The sequence below is a fragment of the Coregonus lavaretus genome (assembly GCF_964263955.1).
Source record: "Coregonus lavaretus genome assembly, chromosome: 37".
Taxonomy (NCBI): Eukaryota; Metazoa; Chordata; class Actinopteri; order Salmoniformes; family Salmonidae; genus Coregonus; species Coregonus lavaretus.
Genome location: NC_140024.1, coordinates 14,425,814 through 14,440,625, shown reverse-complemented (window position 1 = coordinate 14,440,625; position 14,812 = coordinate 14,425,814). Strand labels below are relative to the sequence as shown.

Below are 14,812 nucleotides of genomic sequence, written 5' to 3'. Positions count from 1 at the left end.
TCTTTACCCCTGTACCTTATCATCAGAAACCCTACTGCAGTCCAGATACAAGCAGCTTCACTCCAATTATGAGAATTCCAGTAGACAGGGACCACAGTAACCACCTCATTTAGTTCATGAAATTGCCTGGTCCCCAAAGCGCTAAGTGGGCTAATGTAAAGTAAGGAGAGTGGAGTCTGCTGGTCTTTATGAGAGGCAAATGACAAAATGAATGTATAGGCACATCTGATCACACATAATGGAGTGGTCTGGTCTGTCTCTCTACTAGATTACAGTACTTCACTAGCAGATGGGTCCTACTCCCATCCCCATCACAGTACAGACAGCTATTAGCTATCAATGAAATTAAATTTATAAAGCCCTTTTTACATCAGCAGATGTCACAAAGTGCTATACAGAAAACCCAGCCTAAAACCCCAAACAGCAAGCAATGCAGAGGTACAGGTGGAGGAGGAAGGGACTCAAGGGAGAATGGGACTGGGGATATTACCGCTTTACCACCAGTTCACGGTTCTTCTAATATCAGGCAGAGGCTAACTGATGAGCAACTGCACTTAACACAACACACAATGCCGGAGATGTACAGTGCCTTCAGAAAGTATTCGCACCCCTTGACCTTTTCCACATTTTGTTGTGTTACAGTCTGAATTTAAAATGGATTAAATTGAGATTTTGGGTCACTGTTTGTTAATTAATAAAAAATGAAAAGCTCAAATGTCAATGTATTCAACCCCTTTGTTATGGCAAGCCTAAATAAGTTAAAAAGAGTAAACATTTGCTTAACAAGTCACATAATAAGTTGCATGAACCCACTGTGTGCAATAATAGTGTTTAACAATATTTTTGAATGACTACCTGATCTCTGTACCCCACACATACAATTATCTGTAAGGTCCCTCAGTCGAGCAGTGAATTTCAAACACAGATTCAACCACAAAGACCAAGGAGGTTTTCCAATGCCTCGCAAAGAAGGGCACCTATTGGTAGACATTGAATATCTCTTTTAGCATGGTGAAGTTATTAATTACACTTTGGATGGTGTATCAATACACCCAGTCACTACAAAGATACAGGCGTCCTTCCTAACTCAGTTGCCGGAGAGGATGGAAACCTCGTTCAAATATTTTTTATTGAACAAACACAAGAATGGTGTATAGGTATGAAAGACACGTGTACAGTTCTTATCTAAACATAAGAGAACAGATATGAACAACAAGACTCAGAGTTCTGGGCACAAAACAAATATTACAAAACAAGACATACAGAACAGGGACAGGTAGAAAGAAAAAGGGTAGATGTAACCCCCCCACTTATACTTATACCCCCCCCCCCCATATTCCACCCTATTCCCCTCCCGACTGCTCGGGTGGCGGGGCCAGCACAAGCTGCCCAAAGGTAGATTACAATATGACAATTGAGAGTGTGTTAAAAAGTACAAATTCACAGCACCGACTGGTCCAAGTAAGAAAGGAAAGGCTGCCAGATTTGATCAAATGTTGATAATTTATTGTTCAGAATATATCTAATTATTTCTAAGTGTACAGTGTTTGCCAATTCGCTGAGCCATAATTTGGTAGAGGGCGCTTCCCTCCTTTTCCAAAACAACAAGATACATTTTTTTGCCGAAATGAGACCGTAAGAGATGAGTTGTTTTTGGGAGTTGGTTAATCCGTTTAGGGAATCGGACACTCCCAGGATTATCAGAAGCGGGTCTGGGTCTATTGAAGTCTCCAGAACTTCAGAGAGGACCCCAAAAATTCCACACCAATAACCATACAGGCTAGAGCATAGGGCAAAGCAGTGGAGTAGTGTACCCTGCTCAGCCTGACATTTATCACACATAGGGGATGTATCAGGAAATATCCTATGCAGTTTAGTTTTGGAATAGTGTAATCTGTGTAATACCTTAAAATTGTATGAGACGATGTCTGGAGTTAATGGAGCAGGTGTGGATATACTCCAAGCTATCCTCCCAGTCTGCCACCGAAATGTCAGTCCCTAGTTCTTCCTCCCATTTTGCCTTAATGGCATCAGTAGAGGGTGCGCTAACAGATTGAAAAGTGTCATATAGACGAGATATCAGTTTGTCTGAGGTGGGGCATATTTCTATGCATCCGTCAAACATGGAAGGTTTAGCATTCCCAAATGTTGGGAGGTGTTTTCTAACATAGTCTCTAATTTGTAGGTATTTGAAAAAGTTACTTCTGGGAAGGTTATAAGTTTCCCTCAGCGATTTAAAAGGAAGCAAAGGTCCCTCCTATATATAAATCCCCTATGGTACTTATCCCCAACTCTCCCCATCGCTCAAAGGTGTTATCAAGGTTAGAGGGGGCAAAGGAGGAATTCCTGGCAACAGGGAGCATGAATGATATTGGTCTAAGCTCAAAGTGGACTTTAATTTGCTTCCAGATTCGGACTGTGCTATGTATAATAGGATTGTTACGGTAAAGTGACATCTCCAGATTGACAGGTGACAAAATCCCAGCACCAATAGAGAAGGGGTGACACTCCTCACGCTCCATACTAACCCAGCTGGATGGCGGGGGTGCGTCATCCAGCAAAAACGTAACAGCGCGGAGGTTAGCGGCCCAATAGTAAAATATAAAATTTGGGAGAGACAATCCTCCTTCCATCTTGGATTTACATAGGTGTTTTTTACCTATCCTGTGTGTTTTATAATCCCAGATGAAAGGATTGACAATAGAGTCCAGTTGTTTATGAAAGGATTTAGGTATGAATACTGGGATGTTCTGGTATAGGTAGAGCAGTTGTGGGAGGAAGACCATTTTAATGGCATTAATTCTTCAGAGCAGAGAAATTGGGAGAGTTCTCCAAAATTGTATGTTTGCCTTGAGATTTTGCATCAGAGATGGGAAATTCTCTTTAAATAGTAAGGAGTATTGTTTGGTAACTACAATTCCAAGGTAGATACATTTTTCTGAAGATAACTTAACTGGAAGATGTTCTAGCCAGGAGGTGTTTTGCAACCGTATGGGCATTAATTCACTCTTGTTCCAATTTATTCTGTATCCCGAGGTACCAAACAAATTAATCCCCTCAAGAATAGCTGGAATACTAGCTTGGGGTTCTGTTACATAGAGGAGAATATCATCTGCGTATAGGGAAATCTTATTTAGAGTATCTTTAGTATTATAGCCGTGTATTGCTGAATGAGATCTGATCGCTTGAGCGAGAGGTTCAATAATTAGGGCGAAGAGCATAGGCGACAGCGCACAACCCTGCCTTGTCCCTCTGTAAAGGTTAAATCGGGGCGACAGTGATTGGTTAGTGAGTATTCTCGCACAGGGGTTCCTATATAAAAGCTGGATCCAATTTATGAACCCATCGCCAATATTACATTTCTGTAGGACCTTGAATAGATAGGGCCACTCAACTTGGTCAGAGGCCTTTTCGGCATCAAGAGATATAACTGCAAGGTCAACGTTAGGTAACCTCTGAGAATACATAATGTTGAAGAGGCGCCTGAGATTGAAGAATGAGTTTCTGTTAGGGATAAAGCCGGTCTGGTCCAAATGGACCAATTTGCCAATTAAAGTGCTAAGCCTGTTAGCCAGAGTTTTTGCTAAAATCTTTTGGTCTGTATTAAGGAGGGATATTGGTCTGTATGACCCTACCTCTTTTGGATCTTTACCCTTCTTATGTATAACTGTAATAAACGCCTCATCCAAAGTAGATGGGAGAGCTACATCCTCATTGGCCCGAACCAACATTTTGCGCACGTAGGGAGAGAGCATGTTGCTGAATGTTTTATAGAATTCACCAGGGTATCCATCTGGGCCCGGGGTCTTGTCACTCTTTAGAGATTTAATTGTTTCTCTAATTTCTTCAAGAGATATTTCCTTATTCAGGAAGTTAGAGTCTTCCTGGTTCAGGGCAGGAAGATTACAGTCCTCCAAAAAGTTTTGCATAATTAAGGGGTTAGGATCCGCTTTAGATGTACAGTGGGGAAAAAAAGTATTTAGTCAGCCACCAATTGTGCAAGTTCTCCCACTTAAAAAGATGAGAGAGGCCTGTAATTTTCATCATAGGTACACGTCAACTATGACAGACAAAATGAGAAAAAAAAATCCAGAAAATCACATTGTAGGATTTTTAATGAATTTATTGGCATATGATGGTGGAAAATAAGTATTTGGTCAATAACAAAAGTTTCTCAATACTTTGTTATACACCCTTTGTTGGCAATGACACAGGTCAAACGTTTTCTGTAAGTCTTCACAAGGTTTTCACACACTGTTGCTGGTATTTTGGCCCATTCCTCCATGCAGATCTCCTCTAGAGCAGTGATGTTTTGGGGCTGTCGCTGGGCAACACGGACTTTCAACTCCCTCCAAAGATTTTCTATGGGGTTGAGATCTGGAGACTGGCTAGGCCACTCCAGGACCTTGAAATGCTTCTTACGAAGCCACTCCTTCGTTGCCCGGGCGGTGTGTTTGGGATCATTGTCATGCTGAAAGACCCAGCCACGTTTCATCTTCAATGCCCTTGCTGATGGAAGGAGGGTTTCACTCAAAATCTCACGATACATGGCCCCATTCATTCTTTCCTTTACACGGATCAGTCGTCCTGGCCCTTTGCATAAAAACAGCCCCAAAGCATGATGTTTCCAACCCCATGCTTCACAGTAGGTATGGTGTTCTTTGGATGCAACTCAGCATTCTTTGTCCTCCAAACATGACGAGTTGAGTTTTTACCAAAAAGTTATATTTTGGTTTCATCTGACCATATGACATTCTCCCAATCCTCTTCTGGATCATCCAAATGCACTTCAGACGGGCCTGGACATGTACTGGCTTAAGCAGGGGGACACGTCTCGCACTGCAGGATTTGAGTCCCTGGCGGCGTAGTGTGTTACTGATGGTAGGCTTTGTTACTTTGGTCCCAGCTCTCTGCAGGTCATTCACTAGGTCCCCCCGTGTGGTTCTGGGATTTTTGCTCACCGTTCTTGTGATCATTTTGACCCCACGGGGTGAGATCTTGCGTGGAGCCCCAGATCGAGGGAGATTATCAGTGGTCTTGTATGTCTTCCATTTCCTAATAATTGCTCCCACAGTTGATTTCTTCAAACCAAGCTGCTTACCTATTGCAGATTCAGTCTTCCCAGCCTGGTGCAGGTCTACAATTTTGTTTTTGGTGTCCTTTGACAGCTCTTTGGTCTTGGCCATTGTGGAGTTTGGAGTGTGACTGTTTGAGGTTGTGGACAGGTGTCTTTTATACTGATAACAAGTTCAAACAGGTGCCATTAATACAGGTAACGAGTGGAGGACAGAGGAGCCTCTTAAAGAAGAAGTTACAGGTCTGTGAGAGCCAGAAATCTTGCTTGTTTGTAGGTGACCAAATACTTATTTTCCACCATAATTTGCAAATAAATTCATTAAAAATCCTACAATGGGATTTTCTGGATTTTCTTTTCTCAATTTGTCTGTCATAGTTGACGTGTACCTATGATGAAAATTACAGGCCTCTCTCATCTTTTTAAGTGGGAGAACTTGCACAATTGGTGGCTGACTAAATACTTTTTTTCCCCACTGTATATAGAGTCTCATAAAACTGACGGAATCTGTCATTGATGTCTTTGGGGGAGGAGAGTAATTCCCCAGATGCAGATTTAACTTTGTGAATCATTCGGTCACTCACATTTTTTCAAAGTTGTCTGGCGAGTAATTTGTGTGGTTTGTCACTAAACTCAAAATATTTTTGTTTGGCATAGAAAAAAGATTTAGCAATTTTAGCCGAGAGGATCTGATTGTATTTACATTTTAAAGACATAATTTTCTTATGTTTCTCCATAGATGGATGTCTAGTATTCTCCCTATCCAGTAAGTGAATTTGTCCCTCCAGTTCCACCAATTTTCTTCTGTTTTGCCTACTCCTGGCAGTCTGAAAGGAGATGATACAGCCTCTCAAATACGCCTTCAGCGTTTCCCACAATAATGCTGGGGAAGTCTGTGTTGTCGTTGGTATCAAAGAAAAATGTAATTTGGTCTTTAAGATGTTCACAGAATGTTGGTTCTGTGAGGAGCTGAGGATTCAACCTTCAGACCCTCTCGTTTGGTACGATGTCACCCAATCTCAGGGAGAAGGTGAGTGGACTGTGGTCAGAGATTATAATATCATGATATCTCACATTACAGGTATAAGGGAGTAGTTTAGCATCAACCAAAAAGTAGTCAATTTGAGTATATACATTGTGAACATGAGAGTAAAAGGAGTATTCCCTACCCGTAGGGTTAGAGATCCTCCATATATCAAATAAGTTTGAATTTTTTATGTAGGTATTCAAGAATTCGCTTGATTAGGAGGTAGGGGTTCGCCGGGTAGAGGATCTATCCAAATATTGGTCTAGTACACAGTTAAGGTCCCCTCCAATGACCAGATTAGTATGGGAGATATCTGGAATCAGGGCAAGGACTCTTTTGAAAAAAGAGGGGTTATCAATGTTTGGCCCATAGATATTTAGTAGAGTTACAGAAGTAGAGTGGATCTCTCCTATTACGATCACATAACGACCCTCTTTATCCACAATAGTGGTTTTATGTAGAAAGGGAATTCCTTTCCGTACCAGAATCGCTGTGCCTCTCGTTTTGGCAGAGAAGTTAGAGTGATACACTTGCCCCACCCACTTACATTTAAGTCTTATGAGAATTGTTTTTCAGATGGGTTTCTCGCAAAAATATTATATCAGACGAAAGTGCTTTCAAGTGGGCTAGGACCTTGCCTCTCTTAATTGGTTCGTTTAAACCCTTAACATTCCAGGAAGAGAATGTAAGCCCTGCCCTCCTCTCATTTGTAGTTCCTATGGTGGCCTGCATAACATGTAACTCACTAAAAAGGTAAGAAAGCGCACCAAACCAACACGATCAGCATATGTAGCACCTACACCTGAGTAGTATCCAACCCACCCCTCCCCCCCGCAAGCACCTTTACTCTCCACCCTGTTCCCCTACTTTCCCCAACCTTTACCCCCCCCCCTCCCCATCAACCCACATTTAACAGGCATACACATATAGGACAGAAAAAAATATGAAAATAAAAATAAAACACATTGTCTGGCCGATGCCAAAAAAGCACGACGCGACCTCGAACAAGAGGTAAAACAAAAATAAAATCCCAACTATACGTTCACCTCTCACTATCCTAGAACTTCTACTAACATATGAACTGAGGAGGCTCCCGCGCTTAAAGTGTTCAATTAGCATCTAATAAACCTAAACAGAATAAGTTGCAACTTAAACATATTGCAAGCTTAAGGTTAATCTTGGGTCAATCCCTGAGATAGGCAAGATGTATCATCACAAGATTCTATTGCTAAGCAATGCCGGTCTAAACATAAACCATCTGTAACCGACATAGACAGCAGTACAGTTACATATTGTGGGTTAGGAGATGGGAACAAGGATTTTGATAAATTGAACGTACCCCCCAATCAAAAAATAAAATAATTTAAAAAAATAGTGATTTATATATACATATGTGCACACATACACATCCACACACACACACACATACATACATACATGTGCATACCTACATACATACACACACACACACACACACACACACATATATACAGTGGGGGGAAAAGTATTTAGTCAGCCACCAATTATGCAAGTTCTCCCACTTAAAAAGATGAGAGGCCTGTAATTTTCATCATAGGTACACGTCAACTATGACAGACAAATTGAGAAAATGTTTTCCAGAAAATCACATTGTAGGATTTTTTATGAATTTATTTGCAAATTATGGTGGAAAATAAGTATTGGTCACCTACAAACAAGCAAGATTTCTGGCTCTCACAGACCTGTAACTTCTTCTTTAAGAGGCTCCTCTGTCCTCCACTCGTTACCTGTATTAATGGCACCTGTTTGAACTTGTTATCAGTATAAAAGACACCTGTCCACAACCTCAAACAGTCACACTCCAAACTCCACTATGGCTAAGACCAAAGAGCTGTCAAAGGACACCAGAAACAACATTGTAGACCTGCACCAGGCTGGGAAGACTGAATCTGCAATAGGTAAGCAGCTTGGTTTGAAGTAATCAACTGTGGGAGCAATTATTAGGAAATGGAAGACATACTGATAATCTCCCCTCGATCTGGGGCTCCACGCAAGATCTCACCCCGTGGGGTCAAAATGATCACAAGAACGGTGAGCAAAAATCCCAGAACCACACAGGGGGACCTAGTGAATGACCTGCAGAGAGCTGGGACCAAAGTAACAAAGCCTACCATCAGTAACACACTACGCCGCCAGGGACTCAAATCTTGCAGTGCCAGACGTGTCCCCCTGCTTAAGCCAGTACATGTCCAGGCCCGTCTGAAGTTTGCTAGAGTGCATTTGGATGATCCAGAAGAGGATTGGGAGAATGTCATATGGTCAGATGAAACCAAAATATAACTTTTTGGTAAAAACTCAACTCGTCGTGTTTGGAGGACAAAGAATGCTGAGTTGCATCCAAAGAACACCATACCTACTGTGAAGCATGGGGGTGGAAACATCATGCTTTGGGGCTGTTTTTCTGCAAAGGGACAAGGACGACTGATCCGTGTAAAGGAAAGAATGAATGGGGCCATGTATCGTGAGATTTTGAGTGAAAACCTCCTTCCATCAGCAAGGGCATTGAAGATGAAACGTGGCTGGGTCTTTCAGCATGACAATGATCCCAAACACACCGCCCGGGCAACGAAGGAGTGGCTTCGTAAGAAGCATTTCAAGGTCCTGGAGTGGCCTAGCCAGTCTCCAGATCTCAACCCCATAGAAAATCTTTGGAGGGAGTTGAAAGTCCGTGTTGCCCAGCGACAGCCCCAAAACATCACTGCTCTATAGGAGATCTGCATGGAGGAATGGGCCAAAATACCAGCAACAGTGTGTGAAAACCTTGTGAAGACTTACAGAAAAACGTTTGACCTGTGTCATTGCCAACAAAGGGTATATAACAAAGTATTGAGAAACTTTTGTTATTGACCAAATACTTATTTTCCACCATAATTTGCAAATAAATTCATAAAAAATCCTACAATGTGATTTTCTGGATTTGAAAATGAAAATTACAGGCCTCTCTCATCTTTTTAAGTGGGAGAACTTGCACAATTGGTGGCTGACTAAATACTTTTTTCCCCCACTGTATACATACATACACACACACACACACACACACACACACACACACACACACACACAAGAATAATAATCTATACTAATTTAAAATATACACATACATAATACTAAGAGAAAATAATAATAAAGTACAAATAAAAATTATTATATGTACGCACACCTACACAGACACAAGCACCACGGAGGGCTGGTGGGAATCAGATTGTGAGAGTGGACCAGGCTATGACAAAGGCAGAACAGCACAAAGCATCAACTTGCTATCCAGGTGTCTGCGTCTGCCCCTTCCCAACCATCACCCCCAGACCCCTGCAAGCAATAAATACATGGTATGGTAATAGCAATAATGTAAGAATTGAAAAATAACGAAACAAAACAAAAAAATGGGGGAATATAAGTATATCCATCCGAAAGTGTCAATGATCCGACCTGGAAGGCCTCCCAAACAGGCATCGCTCTAAACCCAGTCGGAATGAAAGTGAAATTAACGTTAAATGAGAGCTCTGACCGCCCTCCATTGGTCAGCTCAGCGTATTACATGTTCGGTAGCCCTTGCTGAGACCGTTTAATACGGTTTCACCCGTTATGGTATAGTATGGGTTCGAGTCCATGAGCAGACCCTAACACACAATGACAAGGCACTCTAACCTGTACGGGGGATTGGCGTAAATTCCCGGATAAACTTCTCTGCGTCCAAAACCGAGGAGAGCCAAATCTTCTCCCCGGAAGGCGGGGTAATTATTAGTCTTGCAGGGAAGAGCAAGGCTGGGCGAAGATGGAGTTTGTAGAGTTTGGTCATGACATCTCTGTAGCCAGGGCGGTGCTTTGCCACATCGGGCGCATAATCCTCATAGACACGAAAGGGGTGCCCTTTATGTAACAGGTTGCCCCTCATTCGAGCCTCGCGCAGGATAAGATCCTTGGTCTTGAAACTGTGACAACAGATGATTACTGGGCGAGGACGCTGGCCCGGTCCAGTAGAGGATCAGAAGCCAAAACATCCGGTACCATTGCATCCTTCAGTAACTTGCCGAAGAAGTCGGTGGGGCGAGAGCCCGCCTCCACCCCTTCTGCCAGACCCACAACGCGAAGGTTATGACGCCTGGATCTGCCCTCCAGGTCGACCACTTTCACAGAAAGCCTCTGCACACTATCCTGCAATGACGTGCATAGCTTCTCTAACTCGTCGATCCTACCAGCGTTGAATTCAGAAGCTTTCTCAAGGTCCACAATACTCTGGCCCTGCGAAGCGACCGTTCGAATGGTGCTCTCGATTTTAGTGTCCAGTTCAGCAATAGTATCCTTAAGATCCTCCGCTATAGCAACACATAGTTCTCCCAAAGCCTGGGTAAGTTCTGTACATGTCACGTTGTTACCTGTGCCTTCTGCCATGTCTGTCTCGTTGTTTGGTGGGGAGTAGGCCTCCGATGTGGATTTATTGTCCTTTGGTCGATTATTACTCAGCATTTTCACATAGAAAGTTACAATATTGTATTAGAAAGAAACGTTTGTTGTAACAAGTGCCATAAAGTAAGTTAGGTTAGATTATTTCGCAAAAAAGTTGCAGGAGCCTCTCACACACAGCCGTTCACTCCAACATGCTAGCTCCGCCCCGAGAGGATGGAAACCGATCAGGGATTTCACCATGAGACCAATGGTGACTTTAAAACAGAGTTTAATGGCTGTGATAGGCGAAAACTGAGGCTGGATCAACAACATTGTAGTTACTCCACAATACTAACCTAAATGAGAGTGAAAAGGAGGAAGCCTGTACAGAATACAAATATTCCAAAACATGCATTCTGTTTGCAATAAGGCACTAAAGTAAAACTGCAAACAATGTGGCAAAGAAATGACCTTCACGTCCTGAATACAGTGTTATGTTTGGGGCAAATCCAACACAACTCATCACTGAGTACCACTCTTCATATTTTCAAGCATGGTAGTGGCTGCATCATGTTATGGGTATGCTTGTCATCGACAAGGAATAGGGAGTTATTAAGGATAAAAATAAATGGGATAGAGCTAAGCACAGGCAAAATCCTAGAACAAAACCTGGTTCAGTCAGCGTCCCAATAGACACTGGGAGACAAATTCACACAAGGCCAATATACACTGGAGTTTCTTACCAAGACTACTTTGAATGTTCCTGAGTGGCCTAGTTACAAATTTGACTTGAGAATCTATGGCAAGATTTGAATATGGCTGTCTAGCAATGATCGACAACCAATTTGACAGAGCTTGAAGAAAAAATAACAATGTGCAAATATTGTACAATCCAGGTGTGCAAAGCTCTTAGAGACTTACCCAGAAAGACTCCCAGCTGTAAGCGCTGCCAAAGGTGATTCTAACATTTATTGACTCAGGGATGTGAATACTTAAATTTAAAATGTTTCTGTATCCCATTTAATACATTTGCAAAAATGTTTAAATACATGTGTTCACTTTGTCATTATTGGCTATTATGTGTTGATCAGTAAAAAAATAAAATACAATTTGAATTCAGGCTGTAACACAACAAAATGTGGAATAAGTCAAAGGATATGAACACTTTCGGAAGGCACTGTATTATACAGCAAAGGGTTGAGGAGAGAAAGATGTTGCCACTTACTGCAATCCAACTCTGAGTGCAATCTTTATCTCTAATTGCAGTATTCTAGAGTATTACGTTTTTGTAACACTTTGTTATTGCAGCAATTATGCCTTTGGCAAGCTGCCTTGCTTGCTGAAGCGTGATTGCATGACGATTACCCGACTACCATTTCTCTGAAGATTAGCAACTGCCAACAAACTCCTCAAGCTCGGAGAACGTGAAAAAATATATTACATCTTTGAGGACAATATTATGTGTTCCTTGTAGCGTTTCATCTCTCGTATGGAAACTGTCCACTTACAAAAAGAATGGGGGAAAAAAAGCAAGGTTTTAGATTTGATTTTGTAAAGCCTAAGGTTCTCTGTCATACATCAAGGCCTCGGTAGACATGAACATCATCTTCTGCCTATTCTAATTATTCCCTCAGTAAGCCAGAGTGAATCTGGCAATTAAATGTATCAGTAACCACGTTTCCATCCAGTTTTTATGAGTATAAAAAAAAAAATCACGACAGCTGTGATGGAAACCGGAAGTTTCGATACAAGTTTATAAATGCCTCTAGATCATTTGTTTGTTTGACATGGTAGGATCTTTGTGTCTGTAAAATGAATTATGCGAGAAATGGCGGGGAAATTACTTTATGCGCAAATATTGATATAATAACCATCATATCGAAGTGAACTTGGAGTCACACGATGATATTGTGTGTGGTCCTCCCACTGCAATTTGGGAAACCATGCAGTTTATTAGGCTACAGATGAAATAAGTTATGATGAGCTTCACAGGGTAGTGAAAATGCACAGTGATGAGTTTGATGCTCCTTTCCAATAAACATCGAGGGTCTTATTCTGGTGACATGATGATCGATGCTTGACTGCCATTTGACAAATAAAAAAATTCTCGCTCTTATCCATAATAATCTCATCATGTAGCCTAGCCTACCTGCACAGCCTACCCGCATTGTAGTCTATCTGCGAGCTGTTGGCTAGAGCACATGTGCCAAGACCAGAGTAGGCACATTTATTATTTAACGCACTGCTTTTTGTGACAAAACAATCGCTAGAGTCGAAAATGCAATGGAAACACATTGAACTTAAGGTTTTTATTCGGTACATGAAAATGTAAGCAGAAAAGTAAATTTAGTGTGCACTAAATTAAAATTCCACCTTTGAATGTCCACCTTTATTACTGACAAGAAAAGGCTTGGTCCGGACAAACCTTTCCATTCCATTACAAATCCCTCTACATTACAGATCTGAGAAATAGGCTACAACATCGTCGTCCTTGGAACATTGCTGCTTCTCTAAAAGGAAACAGATCTCAAGATTTCCATTTGATAGAGATGAGAAGTGCTCCAGTGGAGTCTGATTTGAATTACAGCCTGTTCAGCAGAGGAGAAGAGAGATGACAGCATCTGGGAATGATGAGGTGGGAGTGGAGCTGAGCCCGCTGAGATCTGAGAGCTTCACACAAACACACCACGTCACATGACCGGACGGACACACCTTGGCCTTGTTTCCCCTCGTGTTATATGTGAGCTCTGCTGCAGGCATGGGGCGGGGGAGGGGGAGGATCCTGAGGATGTGAGGCTGGAACGTGACCAACACATTCTCCACACGTATACGCACACACACAGACAGACAGACAGAGGAGTGGAGAATGATATTCATTAACAACGTTCAAAACCACAGCTTCATGGTGGCTGGGCTTTTACATCGAACTCCTCCAGCCAGCCAACGCTAACAATCCCACAACAACACTCTGGCGCACACCCACACACACAACAGATGAACGCAAAAGCAAATAAACAAATTGGATGCGGGAAGCGTTTCCCTGGTAACTATCGTAATTGTTCCTGTGTGCACAAGGACTTTGTCGTTCCAGAAATAATTGCTGGACTTACCGAAGATTTCTCCAGTGTAAATGTGGGAGGTGTCGTAGGGAGCCTCCTCTCCTGACACCTCTACTGTGAGGTCTGGAGAGAACAGGCTGGTGTCCCTCTTCATCCGCAGATTGAAATGCCTGCAAGGGAGGAACATGAAAAGACATTACTACACTACCCAGACCCCATTTAGTACCTCCAACATTCATACTCATGGTTCAGTAAACATCTATGCAGCCAAAATGACAGGAGAAAGATTAGGGCAAGTACAACGCCAAACCAGTGTCTCCCAACACAGACAGACTCCTAGGCTGTAAGACCCTTTTCATTTCACAGCAAAGGAAAATAAAGGGAAAATAAATACAGACACATAGGGCCTTCAACTTCTCTTAGGGGAGACAATAGAAAGTGGTTGTTATTTGAGAAACATCTTAATGGATGTGCAAATTCTTTAGATAGTTCAGCAGCACACGTCTGTATTGTTCAGGAAGAATATTTCCTATAAAGTCCTGATGACTCAGAGGCCTGGGCTGGGACCTCCAAAGAATCACACCAGTCTCTTATCAGAACACAGGTCAAGTAAATCATTACTCCATATCACTCATATCAATACTTACGGCTTCATGCGCCATCGGGAGTTTTCCATAGGAATACATGGATGCCGTTAGCGCTATCACTATCTACTGGTTTTAATTTCTATGGGTCGTAGGCTCCGACAAAGTTCTCGCAGTGCCAGAAATTGAGCCATTATCGTATAGTGGCTGGTCTTACGGCCAGCCACATGATATGCACACAATAATACAACTATTGTGAATAGTCAGATGAATATAATATAGTTTGATTCAAACGTTTACATGCTTTGCAAGAAGAAGATTTCCCTTGATGGGATTTTGATAAATGTACAAAATCCCCAATCAAAAGAAACATTCTCCCACAGCGACCATGTTATTTTTGGGACATATAAATATCTAAGACGCATACTTAAAAAATGTCCGAACTCACTTCACTCACACATTAGCATAGAGTGAGGATTGCGCTGCTGGTGCTGGCACGTGCGCAGATGAAATACACTGCTGCAGGCTGACGTAGCCTCGCAAGCCAATCGCAGAATGTGACGACAGAACTGAAGAAAATCATACAATCTGGCCAGGTTGATAGCAAGATTTTAATTTGGTAACGTCGCACATACAGTGTGGGAAG

The 14,812-nt window shown here is 42.1% G+C and overlaps 1 protein-coding gene across 1 annotated transcript in view; it reads right to left on the bottom strand.

The window, feature by feature from the left end:
- Nucleotides 1-14,812, bottom strand: part of LOC311111813 (disintegrin and metalloproteinase domain-containing protein 10-like) — a 94,487-nt gene that overhangs the window by 24,491 nt on the left and 55,184 nt on the right. The window contains exon 3 of the mRNA XM_084154675.1: nucleotides 13,634-13,752. Within this exon, the coding sequence (XP_084010801.1) occupies nucleotides 13,634-13,752 (119 nt within the window). The remainder of the gene's footprint in view (nucleotides 1-13,633; nucleotides 13,753-14,812) is intronic.